This window comes from Panthera uncia (assembly GCF_023721935.1).
Source record: "Panthera uncia isolate 11264 chromosome D3 unlocalized genomic scaffold, Puncia_PCG_1.0 HiC_scaffold_8, whole genome shotgun sequence".
NCBI classification, from domain to species: Eukaryota; Metazoa; Chordata; class Mammalia; order Carnivora; family Felidae; genus Panthera; species Panthera uncia.
In genome coordinates this window covers 58,870,910-58,887,935 of record NW_026057586.1, presented here as the reverse complement: position 1 = coordinate 58,887,935, position 17,026 = coordinate 58,870,910, and the positions used below count along the sequence as shown (strand labels likewise).

The 17,026-nt window shown below is 42.5% G+C and overlaps 1 protein-coding gene across 2 annotated transcripts in view; it reads right to left on the bottom strand.

Moving 5' to 3' along the window:
- RAB31 (RAB31, member RAS oncogene family) overlaps positions 1-17,026 on the bottom strand; it is a 127,000-nt gene that overhangs the window by 58,243 nt on the left and 51,731 nt on the right. For both annotated transcript variants that reach the window (XM_049620437.1, XM_049620438.1), the window contains exons 2-3: positions 13,920-13,999; positions 5,195-5,276 (exon numbers count right to left, since the gene is read on the bottom strand). In XM_049620437.1, the coding sequence (XP_049476394.1) occupies positions 5,195-5,276; positions 13,920-13,999 (162 nt within the window). The remainder of the gene's footprint in view (positions 1-5,194; positions 5,277-13,919; positions 14,000-17,026) is intronic.

Genomic DNA, 17,026 nt, shown 5'->3' with positions numbered 1-17,026 from the left:
TAGGGTGGACAGACAGCCAACCCCAGTGAAACAAGAGAATAAGATGATGTTAATATCTGTTCAAGTTAGGTTCTTAGAGTAATATTGCTCTGATGGATCAGATCAAGAAAATGAAGCCTGAAATTATTCCAAGACACCAACATTTTAAGGGAGTTATCTTATGGATTGTGATAGTGTTTTAAAGCAAAAACAGAATGACTTGGAAGCAAACAACTAGAACATGAAGGTTGCATTTCCTACTGATGAGGCATTTTTAATAACAACGAGGATATTCCAGTTTATGTGGAAAAACAAAGAAGGGAGTCAAAAGGAAACCCAACGGGAAAGATATCCGGATGTGCTGCCACATTGGGACAGAATCCCAAACCCAGACTAGTGGGAGACAGGAGGATGAAGCTGGGCAGATAAATTCCTTTCTCTCCCCTGGGACCACTTCCGCTCCTGTGTACATCCTTCCAGAGGCATCTGCTAACCTACTGTTGAGTCCTTGTCACAGCTTGGCACAAAGCAGAAGCCAGAACCACCCATTCCAGGAAGAAAGGATGAAAACCCCCAAAAGCCCGCACTGATACTGCAACACGGGCACGGCAGTGGCACTCTCGCCCCCTGGACACCCCTCTTGGTTGCAACAAACTGGAAGCACAAATCTTCCAAACGTTACGTTTCTAACAAATTGGACTCAGCAATCATCTGGTTAATTGAAAATGATTAAATTTTCAAACACTTTCTTACAGAGGCAGTCTATGGATTAGCATTTGCCATTGAAAGAATCCTAAGATGGCCGTCATATATGGTTGAATGAAAAGCATTATCAGGAATGAACACTCCCTTCTACGAAGAGAAGGAGGAGGAGAGTGATCCTTTTACATTTCCAGTGCTCTGACGGAAAAGTAATTTTTCAAGAGTATGAATTTGTGCCAAAATATAGTCCAGAGTTAATATTGTGTATGCTAGGCAGAACTTGGTTGAATCGTCCCACAAGTAAACAAATACTGATGCAAAGCACTGCCCTGAGCATTATCCCCCTTTGAGGACACAGAAGTCTATGTCTTTATATTATGAAACCATAAATCCAAAGAGATTTGGTTTGTTTAAAGTTACACAGACTTAGTAGAACAGCAGCAGATTTCTACACAGATAAGGAGGGATAATAAAGTGCACTGGACTCCAACAATTAATGAGACAGAACAAATAGCATGAGGCACAAGCAGCAGCAGGGAATGTATTTTTAGCTCCAACATTAGGTAACGTCATTACAAGCACGATTAAATCCAGCAACAAGCTGCCAAAATGATTGAAAAATTGCCATCACTGGAGAGATGCGAGACTGCACAGAGGGACACCAGACAAGGACAGTCTGAGGATAACTAAATCAGGCCTTTGAGGGTTAGAGGGATCGATGACCACAAAGGCTGAACAGACATTTTTCACCCGCTCTCCACAAATCTAGATTCTAAAAAGCGTCCACCTGAAGTTATCATCCAAAACTCAGTCCCTCTTCCCTGAAGCACTACTATGGAATCAAACCTTGCACCTATAATACTAACCGTTATAATAATAGATAATACTCCGAATACATATAGCACTAACACAATAATACTACATATAATATATAACATGTATAATATAATAATCTATACAATACTATGCTTTTAAAATTACAGACAGCAATATAGTCACAGATGCCTATAACCTCTAACAGTCAAATTTTAGGAAAAGCAATTCGAATAATTAGAAATATGGTCATACGAAAAATTTTCTATTGCTATTTTGCTTTGAGATGGTCAGTGAGTCAAGCTACAAACTACAGTCGTCACTTTAGAGTATCAGATTTCATCAAAAGCAGTCGAACACTTGAATATTATATTAAAATAGGTAAGGAGGGGCGCATGGGTGGCTCAGTCAGCTAAGCATCTGACTTTGGTTCAGGTCATGATCTCACAGCTTGTGGGTTCGAGCCCGTCAGGCTCTGTGCTGACAGCTCAGAGCCTGGAGCCTGCTTTGGATTCTGTGTCTCCTCTCTCTCTCTGCCCCTCCCCCGCTCACACTCTGTGTGTGTCTCTCTCTCTCAAAAAATAAATAAACATTAAAAATTTTTTTAAAAAAAAGAATAGGTAAGGAAATGTCAAATACTCTGTTTAGATCGTACAGAAATCTCTCTTCAGGAATACCGTTATTATCAAGTGAAAACAGCAGGTTATAAAGAATCATGACCCCTTTAATATGAAGTTATCAACACATATAGTGAGACATCTGAAGAATGATCATCTAATGTCAATAGTGGAAATTAGACTTCTTGTAGGGATCATTTCATAATGTATACAAATATCAAATCGCTACGATGTACACCTGAAATGAACAGAATATTGTACATCAAGTATACCTCAACTAAAAAAATAAATTAAAAAAACGGTGCAAATATCTGGGTGGTGGGATTTTGGCCAACTTCACTTTCAGCCGCATGGCTTTTGGGTGATTTTTCTAGCGGAACAGAGCTGCAAAGCTTGGGACCCAGACTGCCGGATTCCTATTTCGGCTTTACGCCTAATTGGCTGTGTGATCTTGAATGAGTTACTTAATTTCTCCGCCCCTCAGTGACTTCACCTATAAATAGGGATGAAAATAGTCCCCACGTCAGAGTGCCGTGAGAGGGCTAAGTGCGTTATTAGTACACAGAAAACATTCGGAACAGGGCACGAAACATAGCAAGCCCTTAGGAATGACCCACCAATCGTAGAAATAGTAATACTTCTAATACGAAGCCAGCTATTTGTAAAACTGAGTTATTATGCACATTAAAAGCAACTATTTCATGGCCAAAAGTACAAATGGGAGCAAGAAAGCCTCTGCTTCAGTTTAAATAACAACCAAAAAACCAAACCCCCCCCCCCCCCAAACCAAAAACCTAGCAGATCTAGGTACTACAAGTACGCATACATAGTATGTAAAGAGGTAGATACATAAAGAAGAGATCCCTGAGCAGACATTTCTTCCTCGGATTCGTCACCTCATTTCGGGAGTCAGCATGCACGGCTGACCCACAGAGTTAAAGAGGTGCTCATGGCAGCAGCTTCGTGTGTGGAAGTTGGTGCTCTCAATTTAGCAGCAAAATAGAAGATGTTCTAATGAGGTTAGCATTTGTAGGCCACGAGATTCGTCCTAATTAAGAAGAAAGAAATCTTGAACACCTGAGTAGCCTTAATCGACAAATGCTGGGACGGGGATTTATAGGAAGTGAAAATTATAGAAACGCACACTTGATTTGTTAGGAGCAGATAATGAAAATACTGCATTATCCCGAACCCCGGATTCTCTTCCTTTGAGAGGGAGACAATCAACAGAATCAGTAAGTGAATTAAATAGCATATTAGCAGGTGGTTAAGGGCTGCGGAGAAAAATGGAGTGGAGCAGGGAGGGAAAAGGGGGAAGTGATATTATCTAAACAAGGTAGATAGAGAAGGTGCCACGTGAGCTTGGACCATTTTACTATTTTACTCCGTGATCATTAGCTCCGATGAAAGTTTTGAGCAGCCTGAAAGCTCCCAGTGAAGGCAGGCTATTGGTAATCCCTGTGTGTCACTTACCCTGACCACCCTTTTCGACTTTGATAATATACACCCTAGTTATTATATGAATATCCTATTATAGACAGTCTGTGCTGGTATTATCTCACTTTTTAAAATCTAAAAACACAAGGGGCACCTAGGTGGCTCAGCGGATTAAGTGTCCGACTTGGGCTCAGGTCTTGATCTCAAGGTTCATGAGCCCAAATCGGGCTCTGTGTGAACGGCTCAGAGCCTGGAGCCTGCTTCAGATTCTGTCTCTCTCTCTCTCTCTCTCTCTCTCTCTGCCCCCCAGCCCCTGCTCATTCTCTCTCTGTCAAAAATAAACATTAAAATCTAAAAACATAAGCTTTTTAAATAATCTTCCCCATAAATATTTTCAGCACATAAAAGGAATTAAGAATAAGAGAGCAATAGCACTGCTAGGAATTTACCCAAGAGATACAGGAGTGCTGATGCATAGGGGCACTTGTCCCCCAATGTTTATAGCAGCATTTTCAACAATTGCCAAATTATGGAAAGAGCCTAAATGTCCATCAACTGACGAATGGATAAAGAAACTGTGGTTTATATACACAATGGAATACTACTTGGCGATGAGAAAGAAAGAAATCTGGCCATTTGCAGCAACGTGGATGGAACTGGAGAGTGTTATGCTAAGTGAAATAAGTCATACAGAGAAAGACAGATACCATATGTTTTCACTCTTACGTGGATCCTGAGAAACTTAACAGAAGACCATGGGGGAGGGGAAGGGGGGGAAAAAGTTACAGAGAGGGAAGGTGGCAAACCATAAGACTCTTAAAAACTGAGAATAAACTGAGGGTTGATGGGGGGGAGGGGGGAGGGGAAAGGGGGTGATGGGCATTGAGGAGGGCACCTGTTGGGATGAGCACTGGGTGTTGTATGGAAACCAATTTGACAATAAATTTCATATTAAAAAAAGAATAAGAAACAAGTCATTGGCTGTTTCTGGTAAACCGATGTCCATTGGCCTGTTTTACAGTAAAAGAACCCAGATTTTCCTTGGGTAACTAAGCCTACTAGACTTCCAACCAGTGTGGCTCAGGTGGGGCTGATGGCAGCCCTACCTCTAGGGGTAAGTGTATTACCTGGCTCTACAAATAGGAGCGCCAAATATCCTTGAATGCTGCTACACAGCGTCAAGTTCAAGAGTGGAACACGTGACCCAAACCCGGCCCGTGAGAACCCACAGGCACTGAAACATGGGGCGCAACTCGCGGAAAAGAGGTACTGTCCTTTGTGGGACTGCTCAGGTGGCAGAATACCGGCGTGGAGTCACCGACGGAGCCATCCTGGCCACCCTTGGGGAAGGGAAGGAGGTGAGTCTGCCTCAAAATGAAGCCAGTCTAGAGGTAAGCAAGCAAAGAAATATGAATGGAGTTGGGTGCCTCTGACAATACATTTGGAGGACTTGAACTCAGCCCTACCTCAAGAGAGCCACCCCCATACATCTTTTTCACCGTGGAAAAGCACATTTCCTTTTTTGATTAAATCACAGAAGCTGGGTTCCTGGTCGCTTGCAACCAAGAATCTTGCCAAATACAAATAAACCTTCAGGAATCAGGCTCAGTATTTTCCCTAGAAAGCCAACAACCACGTACACTTACCCGTTCCTGCCCAGCAGTGTCCCAGATGAGGAACTTATGAAGCTCATTTCCACAAGGCACAGTTTTGGTCATAAAAGATGCCCTGAAAAAGAGAATCAACATCTCCATGTTACCAGGTGCCCTTACAATCTTCACAAAGGCTCCTGGTTCAGACAAGTTAATCTTGCCTCAGCAAGACCCCGTAAGCTCCCTCCTGGGGCCACCAAGAGGAAAGAAGGGCTGTTAGAGTCTTATCACCCACCCCCGGCCCCAAATTCTACATTTTCTGTTAGTCCAGCTGAAGGTTTAGGTTAGGGAAGGAAAACTTCTTTAAAAAAGCAAAGAATGCATTCAAATCACTGTGTTCCCAAAAACACTGTCCTAAGATAATATGTCCAATTGTTCTAAGATAATATGCCCCAAATCTCAGGAAAAAAAATAAAACCTCAGATTTTAAAAACTTATCACAACAATGAAGAGTGACAAGGGCAGCTAATATTTGAGCAAGTCACACTTTGGGCCTTGCAATGGCGCAAACAGAAAATCACCTTATATATTCACCTATGCTATGCATCCAACACTAGCTACAACTAATAAAATACGATATCTCATTCCCACCCTGCTTCTATACATGCAGGGATAAAGGCTGGTGGCTTACCAAATATATATGTTTTCTCCATTAAAAGAAAGAAAAAGGAAGGATTTGAAATTCTCAGCAGAAAATGAAACACTTGATACTTTCTTTTGTATACTTCTCGTTAATAAGCTTTTCCTTCATGTTCATGAAAGATGTAAAGATACAATACGTGGAAAGTTTACGCCCTTGACCTTTTTTCTGTGAGATAAAGTTCCCCCTTCATCAAAAACTAACGAGTATCCCCAACAGTGGGGCAACCAGACGTGATAACCTCCTGACGTGATGAACACATCACCTGTGCAGCATTCTGGCCAAAATTTAACCCAAATTTAATCAGGAAGAAACAAATCAGGCAAATCCAGAATGCGGAACACTGTACAAGAATTCTACAAGCATTCTACAACCAGCCTGAATGCTTCAATAAGTCATGAAAAGCAAACAGAACAAAAGGCAGGGAGATTGTTCTACCATCTAGATTCAGGGAACACAAAGAGATAAAGCAACCAAATGCCTCTTGGCTGGATCTGGAATTAGGAGGGAAATAGCTTTGAAAGACATTTTTAGGACAATTGGAAACATTTATACTTAGACTATCTGTCATATGTTATCATTAAATCAAAATTAATTGATTTATCACACCAGGTGTGATAACGATGTCCTCATTATGTTCTTATTCCCAGGAGAGACACAGTAGAGTTTTTAGGGTTAAGGTGTTTGGCTGTCTTCTCTTGCGTCCCATGGCCCAGCCGACCACCGTATCCAGTACGAAGTTCAGCCCTGCACCACTCAGCCCCCCCGCCAGTCAGGTTTCCTCAGCTTCTCCTACTTTTCCCCAGGACTACGAGGCAAACTACACGTGTCCCAGGCAGAAAAGCATATGTCCCTGCAATTCCCACACGACCCCCACAATATACACACACACACACGCCAGAAGTTAACAGTTCTATTTATCAACCTACGATCGCACTAAACGGAAATTCTAAGTATTCTTCTAAGTGATGTGACCCAATCTTACCAAAACCACGACTGTCCTATGAGGTCTTCTCTTATAAAGTGCTTAAAATATGCAAGGACTACTGATAGGAGTAAACATGTTTAAAAAAAGGAAATACCTTTGTTACTTTTCCCATTATAAAAGCAGTATATGTACATCACAAAAAAGAAACTCAAAAAATGAAAGCAAAGGAGGAAACAGAAATCAACTGCCATGTCAGCACCTAGCCACAATCACTGCTAGTAAGTGGGTACACATCCTTCCAAATTATTTTTATACAAAGTTTACCCCATAATTGATCAAACTCTGTATACATTTTATTTCCCCTCCACTCTATGTATCATGGACCCTTTTCCATTTCTGTGAATATGGATCAACATCATTATCTAAAATGACAAAATATTCTTTTTTTTCTTAAATATTTATTTTTGAGACAGCGAACAGGAGAGGTGCAGAGAGGGAGGGGACCGAGGATCCAAAGCAGGCTCTGAGATGACAGCGGAGAGCCCGGTTGTGGGGCTCAACCTCACAAACTGTGAGATCATGACCTGAGTTCAAGTCGAAGGCTCAACCAAATTGAGCCACCCAGGCACCCCTAAAATGACTAAATATTTTACACCACGTTATGGCTTTATCCACTACCCCCACTGAAGGTAATTTTCGTCACCTATTTTCCACGATATGACAATGATTAAATAAATACCTTTACTTACATCTTTGTGTCCTTATACAACTCTTTCCTTAGATTTAATCTCAGAAACAGACATGACACCCTGTGGGTGAGACCAGCCTACACACCCATAACCATGTAGAAGATGACCTTCTCCCCAGCCAATCCTCATCTTTCAAGTCTTTCCCGGCATGATTGGGAGAAAATGATACATCATTCCCATTTTTATTACGCTTATTATAAGTTTGAACGTCATTTTAGTGTTTATTGCTCATCTGTATTTTTCTTTTGTAAATATTTAGTTCGTGACCTTTCCCCACTTCTCAGTTGGGATGTTCACCCTTTTCTTATTCACTTTTTGAGTACTTTATGCTTACTTCTTATAATAGTATATTTTAAATAATATTTTTTTCTGGTTTAACCTTCACCCTTTAACTTTGTTTAGAAATTCTTTCCATAAACACCCTTGGTTTTGTTTTAGCTCTGATGTAAGCCAGATTTTCATTCATTCCTCAATATATTCTAGGCACGAGGATAAATAATACATCAACCCTGCCCTTAAAAAGTTTTCAGGCTTAGAAAACTAAGTTCATGCCTTTAAAATCTTAGAAACGGGCACCTGGGTGGCGTGCGGCTCAGTCGGTTAAGCGTCTGACTTGGGCTCAGGTCATGATCTCACCGCTTGTGGGTTCAAGCCCCGTGTCAGGCTCTGTGCTGACAGCTCAGAGCCTGGAGCCTGGATTCTGTCTCCCTTTCTCTCTGCCCCTCCGCTGCTCACACTCTGTCTCTCTCAAAAATAAATATTAAAAAAAATTTTTTAAATAAATAAAATAAAATAAAATCTTAGAAACAGAGGAGCACCCAGGGGGCTCAGTCTGTTGAGTGTCCAACTTCGGCTCAGGTCACAATCTTGCGCTTGTGGGTTTGGGCCCTGTGTTGGGCTCTGTGCTGATAGCTCAGAGCCTGGAGCCTGCTTTGGATTCTGTGTCTCCCTTTCTCTCTGCCCTCCTCCTGTTCAAGCTCTCTGTAAAATGGATAAATGTTACTAAAAAAAATTTTTTTTTAATAAAATCTTAGAGACTTTTAGAAATGGAAAAAACATGAAATATCCAGGCTGACCCTTTCATTCTACAGATAAGAGGGGGGGTGGAACCTGAGCCCCAAAAGACTGCCTTGTCCATGCTCAAGAGTCTATCAGCACAGTCAGGAACAGAATGCAAAGGACTGTCCTCACTGCCAGCGAGGTGGAATGAGCACTTAGAAAGCCCCTCAGTTTCCTCATCTGAGAAACAGAACCAATATCTAGTTTGCATGATCTAGAAGGCTGTTGTAGGATCAAATGTGGGAATGACATCTGTGAAATTCCCCCTTGATGTTCAGTAAGTCTGTGCAGAACAGTTTAGTAGAGTCGTAATGCCTACCACATATATACATACATTAACACACACACATACACACAAATGCACAGGTATACACCCCTCTCTGTTCCTCATTTCCTGCCACAAGAACAGTCTTCCAATATTTGAAATTACAGCTCACAATCCTTGCGCCTTGGGTTATTCAGGGTTTTTCTTAACAGCTTCTTTGCTAGCATTCAATCTTACGAACCCCAAGCATCTTTTCGTCTCTATAGATTATCTTTCAGAGTGGTCGAGGGGGGAGCGTTGGCAATGCTGAACTGACTTCGTTATCTGTGGGAACCAAAATCTGGCAGAGAATTCACACAATTACCTTGTAAAAGTCGAAACAGAAAGGGAGATACACACACACACACACACACACACACACACACGCATATATGTTCAAGATGTCAACACAATCTGCTTGAATAGCAAAGCCAAGATTTTTCATTGTGAGTCACAAGAGACCATAAGAATGAGTGCTTTCCATTGCTGACACAATGGCATTGTGTAGCCTTTCCCCAGCGGCAGTTTGACTACAGCGGGAAGAACAAGGGTGGACTTTGAAAGTGGACTCACTGGGTCTGAGTCCTATGTCCGCTATTCACTGGCTGTACGTGCCCAAACAAGTCACTGCGTTGCTCTGATTCTTAGGGCCAGCGACATTACTGTGAAAAATCAGGCCCTGGGCCGGGCATGAACTGAAGCGTCTACGGGACCAGTGAGCAACCCTATAAATGAGCCACGAGGGCCAGGTGGAAACGTAACACTGATAAAAATAATAGTGACGATAAACAGCGGCAGCGACACGGAAAGGAGAGAGCCCGCCCACTCACACGGAGCGCCTGCGGCTCGGGTCCAGCTGGCTCCTGCCGCGTGAGCATGTCTACGCCAAGTCTACAGATTTTTTTAAGAGAAGCCAGAAATGCAAGTTTATTATGTAAAAATCTCCCAATTCTTCATTATTGGCTTAAAAATTTTAAAGCACTGTGCAGCTAAACAAAACGCATCTAAAAGCCAGGTTCTCAGCACACCAAACCCACCAGCTGCAGGCTAAGCACCGCGGCCTATATAGAACATCTTCCAAGAAATGTGTATGTTCTTTGCTAACTTTATTTGTCTGGAGCTGGAGTTTGGGAACATTTTCTCAAAATCCCAGAGGAGAGGATACATTTTGAGTGGGTTTTTAAACTGGGGACTTGAACGGCATCAGGTAAGGACAACAGATTAATACTGGAAGAGCCCATCTCAATCTTGACTCCAGAGGAAAAGTGAAGGATGAAGTAGAAAGAAAGCAGATCAGCACATAATTGAATGCTACAAGCACTTACCACTACATTTATGGAGAAATTTTAAGGTATGAGAAAATGCGTAAGCTTTAAGTTTAGAGGAAAATAATGGATTTTCCTCTAAACTTAAAGCTTACGCATTTTCTCATACCTTAAAATTTCTCCATAAATGTAGTGGTAAGTGCTTGTAGATTTATATAGATAGATAGAGATATCTATATGTAGATAGATATAGATATCTCTAGAGATAGAGATAGAGATAGCTATCTTTTAGGTAAGACCTAAACCTGGTAAGTATACAGAAAAATAAGGACAACCTTTCTGAAAAACAATTTGGCAATATCCATCAGGAGCCTTCAATATGTTCTTATTCTTTGACTAAATTATTCCACTGCTATGAATGTAACCTAATGAAATAATCAGAGGTGCATGCAAGTATTTATGCCCCAGGACGTACATCATACATTATCTAAAAGGTAAAACAAAATTATAAATAACCTAAATGGCTTTAATGGAAAATACAGCCATTATAAATCCTTGCTTTGTTATACAATGATGTATGTCAATTCTATATTCCTAACACCGAGGCAGGGGAAATCCTTGTTTTTAAAGACCATTTAATAACATGGAATTCACAATATAATGTTGAATTAAAAAAAAGATTTTATATACACATAGCAGAAAGACTGAAAGAAAATATACCAGCTGATTATGGGTGGTTTTTAAATTTTTTTAATGTTTATTTATTTTTGAGAGAGAGAGAGAGAGAGACAGAGTGCGAGCGGAGAGAGAGGGAGACACAGAATCCGAAACAGGCTCCAGGCTCTGTGCTGACAGAGGGGCTTGAAACCACGAACCGTGAGATCATGATCTGAGCCGAAGTTGGACACTTAATCGACTGAGCCACCCAGGTGCCCCTCTGGGTGGTTTTTATATTTTCTTCACAGTTTTCTTCATTTTCTGTTTTTTAGGACGAGTATATGATACTTTTATAATCAGAGAAAATAGTATTTACATATTTCTGAAGATTATTTGGTATTATAAGAAAATGTTCAAAATATATTAAGTAGAAAACTGGATTAAAACCATATGTATACTATGATTCCAATTTTTATAAATTCTGGGGGTTTTCTTAGAATGCACATAAACTTTTATAAATTGAAAAATTAGGCTTTAATCTTGACTTTGTCAAGGAAATGCACAGACAGCATGCAAAGTGTTCCATTTATGGTCTTTCAAGAAACCTGTGTTCATGGAAGAAAAATAAGGCAGACTTAGAGGATAAAAAAATGTATGCTGTGGTGTGTCAGGTAGAATGCCTTGGCATTTTTGGTTTTAGAAATTATGTATTTGTATACCTGCATATACACAGAAAATACAGGAAGTATGTTTAACATGCACTTTGGACTCTAATGATAACGTTAATGAAGAAAATGGGATCAGAGAGCTAGTAAAATCCTCTAGTTTCACTTTCTGTTTTCCATATTTATGGATGGTCTGAATTTTTCATAATGAGCATTATAATTTGAGGAATGAAGGCATGATTTTTTAGTTAATGGACTATTTTTTTAGAGAAGTATTAGGTTTACAGAAAAAAAATGACCATTAAGTACAGAATTTCCACACAATACATACTTTTTTAAAAACCCCAAACCACCACAATATATTTATTAGACAAAGCAGAGTTAACAGGGTTTGACTGGTTATCTCCACAAGGGCTACCAATGATCCATACCGCTCTCCCTCTGAATGCCGCCCCTCCCACCAGGCGGTGGAATTTATTTCTTGTCCCTTGAATCTGGGTTGGCGTTATGACTTGCTTTGACCAAGATGCTATGACCAAAATGATATGCCTACTAGAGGCACAAGGATGCTTACACCTATGTGTAAAAGTCATGATGAACACTTATGCATTTACCATAATTTATGGTAAGAACATGCATTGCCTTTTTATTTAGAAAAATCATTACAAAAGGAATACAGATTGGTTATTAAAAATGACTTTTTTTAAGTTTAAAAAGTAAAAGGTGAGAGTCTCCTCCATCTTCCAAAACCACACTCAGAGTCAATCACTCTCAGGGGTTTGGCTTTTATTAAACACACAAAACTGGAAAATTAAGAAGAATAAAAGTATATCACAGGGCACCTGGGTGGCTCAGTCGGTTAACTGTCCGACTTCAGCTCAGGTCATGATCTTGCGGTTCGTGAGTTCGGAGCCCCACGTCAGGTTCTATGCTCACAGCTCAGAGCCTAGAGCCTGCTTCAGACTCTGTGTCTCCCTGTCTCTCTGCCCCTCCCCTGCTCTCTCAAAAATAAATAAACATTAAAAAAAAATTTTTTTGTAAAGTACATCACAGAGAAGAATAAAAAGAATTTCCTCTATAAAACTGTCCCCGATCTATGGAAGTGCCTATGTCGGGAGACAACTCCCACGATCTCTACCGTTGTCCACATTGTGCAAGCAGAGGCACAGTCTCTTTTCCAGACTGTGTTTTCAAGGATGTTTGTATAGCAAATAGCCTTGGAGGGGAGAAATAAGGTCTCCCTCTGGAGCGAAGCACAGACATGCTTACCGCCTATTATGAAAGATCCTATTATGGATCTGTACACTTGGGGGTCCTCTCTTGTGACTCAACCTACTGCATGTAGGGCGTCATCTGACCCTCTTCGCATTACACTACAGGATTAGTGCTCGGAGAACCAACAAATTGATAATATTCCAACAACTGCTACTTTCCCCGTGTCTGATCCGGGAGTCGTGTGTCCTCTACCAGCATCCATAAACCAGGCACAGCTAACTTCTTAGCTTGCCGTCCCAGCTCTTGACGCATATATTTGTGAACGTGTTTCTTTAAGCCATTTTTAAATTGCAAAAGGCAGTGGATTTTCTCACCTACCCCACTCCAACCACTGGCCTATCAACCAACCGCTGGAGCTTCTCCACTTACAAGTGATAGAGACAATCGCTCCTGTCCTCGTCAATCCTTGCTAAAATATGGAAACACGCATTTCCCTGGAAGAGAAAATAAAACCTTTGCTCTCCGCAAAGAGCATGATATGTTCAGGGAGAAAAATCAGCGAGGCCAAGTTCTAAGAGAATGAAAAACCAAGCACCTGCAAAACGGCCCAGCCAAGCACATCTGGCAAAAGCGTCTGTAGGGAAGGGGAAAATGGAATAGGAAAATGCTCCCATAGTCCAAGGTTGGGGTCTCAGAAGTGAATAATCCACCTCCCCTCCCCAAGCATAAGAATGACATTTGATTAATCCAGAAAAGAAAATCAATCTGCCCCACGGACGGCATGGACAGCTGTGCTGTGTGAGCAGACAGTGTTTCCAGGTTTATTGGCAGGGTACCTAGAGCAGGACCTCTGGGGATTTGTCCTGTGTCTCCTCTTCCATCTCAAAATAAAGCTGGCATGATTTGCAGAGTAATGCTCTTGGAGATGAAGTAGATGGTTTTAGGCTGCAGCCTAAGAGGATGGTTGGCTAGGAAAAAAGAATTACTGACAGGGACAGCGAGGCAGGACACATTGCCTAAAAGTCCCTGCATTTCCTTCAAAGTCTTTACAGTTGGGATTGATTCTCACTGGCTGGGATGCAAACTGCTTTCAGATTCTGCAGATCTGGATACTCGGAAACTCCCTGCCCCGGCTAAAAGCCATGTTGCACCAGCTTGCAGGCTCAGGCACAAAGTGACCTCTCCAAGTGCTTTTGAAGGGAAGAAATGTGAAAGAGAAGAACAGACGGGAACTTACCCAATGGTCGGGCTGATGTTGTGGTCAAAGTGATCCTGTACAAATCGACACACAATGCTTGATTTCCCAACCCCGGTGTCCTGGAAAAGAATGAGGACAGAGCCATGAAGACCAAGGGTATCAGTTCTAACCTAGTATAATACACATAGAACCAGAGGGCAGGCAAGGCTATTTCTGGTTGGTGGGAGTAGGGGAGGAGGATACTCTCCTCTGTTTCTTACCAGTATTTTCCATAATGAAACTGTATTGCTTTCATAGAAAGAAAAGAAGTATGGTAAAAATAAGCTTTAGAAACACATCCCCTAGGTTAATAATTAACCTAGAATTGGCATGGTTACAATATATGTATTTCCAGAAATTTGAACATGTTTGAAAGGGCCTGGAGAAGTATGGTAAACACAACGCATTGTTTTGGTCGAGATAGAACTGATTTTGTTCGAAACCTTAACACTCGAAAACTATGTAATCTATTTTTCTGGATATCACCCTGTAAGACCTATGAATGCTAATTTCTGCATTTCTAGCACTTTTTCTTCAGAATCTGATGGCTGCATAGTAACCTCCAATTTTGCTTAATTATATAAAGGTCTCATCTCAGTGCTTTCCCTGTTAAATAATTCTTTAAAGCTGATTAGGATAGAGGTCTATTATATACTGGAAATGGAACACATGCATTTATATCCACTCCCTCCAAAACCCTTGTCAAATGGTTTAAGGAATAAAAGGTACAAATTCACAAGGTCAAACAAATCTGGAGACGAGACAACACCAGACAAGTGACGTCAACCAAAAGCACGTGGCCAAGTGGTCACTGCGAAAGAAGCAGCTGGAGCCCTCAGGGCCACCAGGGAGGAGAGCCACTGAGAAGCAAGACAATTCATGCCACAGAATCCCTGAAGGAATCAGGAACTGGAGGACAAGGCTGACAACAGCATCAGCTGGAAGGCTGCACAAAAACATACCCTTGGTGCCCCTGGCCACAAAACCAGAGGCCAGACCCTCCTGAACTCCAGGAGGAGGTGGGAGCTGGGTCTCCAGGAAATCTGTATCAGACAGGGCTGGGCTTGGGAGCTTGCGACCCCCGTTGCCCTTTGTGAGCCCAGACAGAAGAGGTGAGGAGTCCCCTCCGGGTAAGAGGAAAATCCTACAGATCCTGATACTTGGAGCCACCCAACTAAAAGCCATGTTGCACCAGTCTACAAACCCCAGTGCAAACAGACCTTTCAGCGCACGTTTTAATCTTTTAAAAATAAACGCTCAGCTAAGAAAGACCAGATGTTTACACCCACACAAAAAAAGAGCAGGATACTATTTCAGAAGATTATTCAGAGAGTAAGACTGACCTTAGAGATTAACAATACAACGGTAGAAGTGGAAATTTCAAAGGAAGAGGTATAAGGTAAAATCCGAGATTGCCCAGAAAGTAGAACATACTAGAACAAAGCAACTGGCCTCAGCTGCAGGTCACTGCTCTTCTGAGAGGGGTGGCAAGGCACAAAGACGCCAGATTCACAGACTATTGACACAGAGAAGGCCTCCTCAAAACGTTGCTTATCTGAAAGATCATGGGGACATTTTGAGATCTATAAGTGAACGGGAAACAAGACATAGCCCAAGAAGAACAAATAGCAGTATGGTTCTCCTCTATTAAAGGTGTAGATTTGAAAGCCTAAAGATCCAGGAGGAAATGCTGAAACTTGGGAAAACGTGCTTTTCCTTACACTGTGATGTGAAGTGAGACCTGAAATACCAGCTGGAAAGCTGAGTTATTTTTATTCCTCACCCCCCGTGCTTAGGGGACAATTCCAGCCAACATAGAGCAAGAGGGGCCCCAGCTCGTGACACTCATCAGAAGATCACTGTCCCAAAGGTGTCCTATCCCAGTGAGAGTGGCCTTCACTGGTTATGAGCCATACTGAAAAAAAGCCCCAAAGCCGCTTATCTGCAGCACGCACAGCGATGCGCAGAGTTCAGAGAGGTGGCGACAGAATTAAAACATCAGCTCCTCGGATTCCAGATCAATATGCCGCTGCTATTTCTGAGCTGAGCCTTCCGCATGGATTCCGGCTAACATGCCTCACAGTTCCCCAAAACCCACAACTCCACTCAGTTGTTTTCATCTCCGTTGCTTTTAACCACCCTCTGCCCCACCCCCCTGCCCCGTGGAGGAGGGGATCTTGCAGTCCCTTCGGCCCATGCAACCCCAGAGAAACTGAAAAGCCAGGGGCGGTGCTGCCCTGCCCTTGAAGAGAAGGAAAACGCGCGCTCTCACGCTCTCACGAGGCGAACGAACTGCTCTCTGCAAACAGCCGGGTAGACGGCTACCGCTGACCACGCTGATCTGTATTTTTACATATTTTATGTCCCCCAGCTCACGGTCGGAACTCCTCCACCCCCCAGAGACAGGTCTCGGGTTTATTATCTTACAAGGAATGCCAAAGGATTCATCTCTGCCATCTGTGCACCCCACCCATGGTGGGGAGGCAGACTGATGCGAGCGCCTGTCCCCTCCCTCTCTAGCATCTCTCGATCACAGTGTAGGAATCCTCTTTCTCCGGCTCTTCGCTGGTCCTCCCACAGCCGGGAGAGGTGCCTGGCGGAGGGGGTACCCGCACACACAGGTGCGCAGGAGACAAATCCGCCCCTCCCGAGTTTTGCCCCGATTAGGCCTTCTTTGGTGTCCTTTTGGCTTACACCCAAGCTCACCCTGCTTCCAAGCTGAGAAAAACCACCCCTCTGGAATACCTCCAGTTTACGCGGGCCCCCAGAGGCCCTACCCCCTGTAACCACCGTGGCACTTATTCTCTGTGACTGGCCCTCGGCCTAGAGGGCTTTGGCGAGACTGTGCATGTCACAGTGAGGACTCTGCTCTAGAAAGCCCGTTTTGGGTGTCGACCCTTTCACTTTACCCAAGGGCCCTGCTCAAAACAACCAGCTCCAGATCCCCAACAGCCCACATGATCCTGCAAGGCGAACCCTCAAAATGCCCTTGAGGAGGAAAAAACTCAAAAGCCATCTGGAAATGATTCCTTTCAACTCATCCTCTTCTACTGATAACTCGGGCTTAAAATACCAGCTTTTCTGAAGAGTTAAAGCAGCAAGCCTGC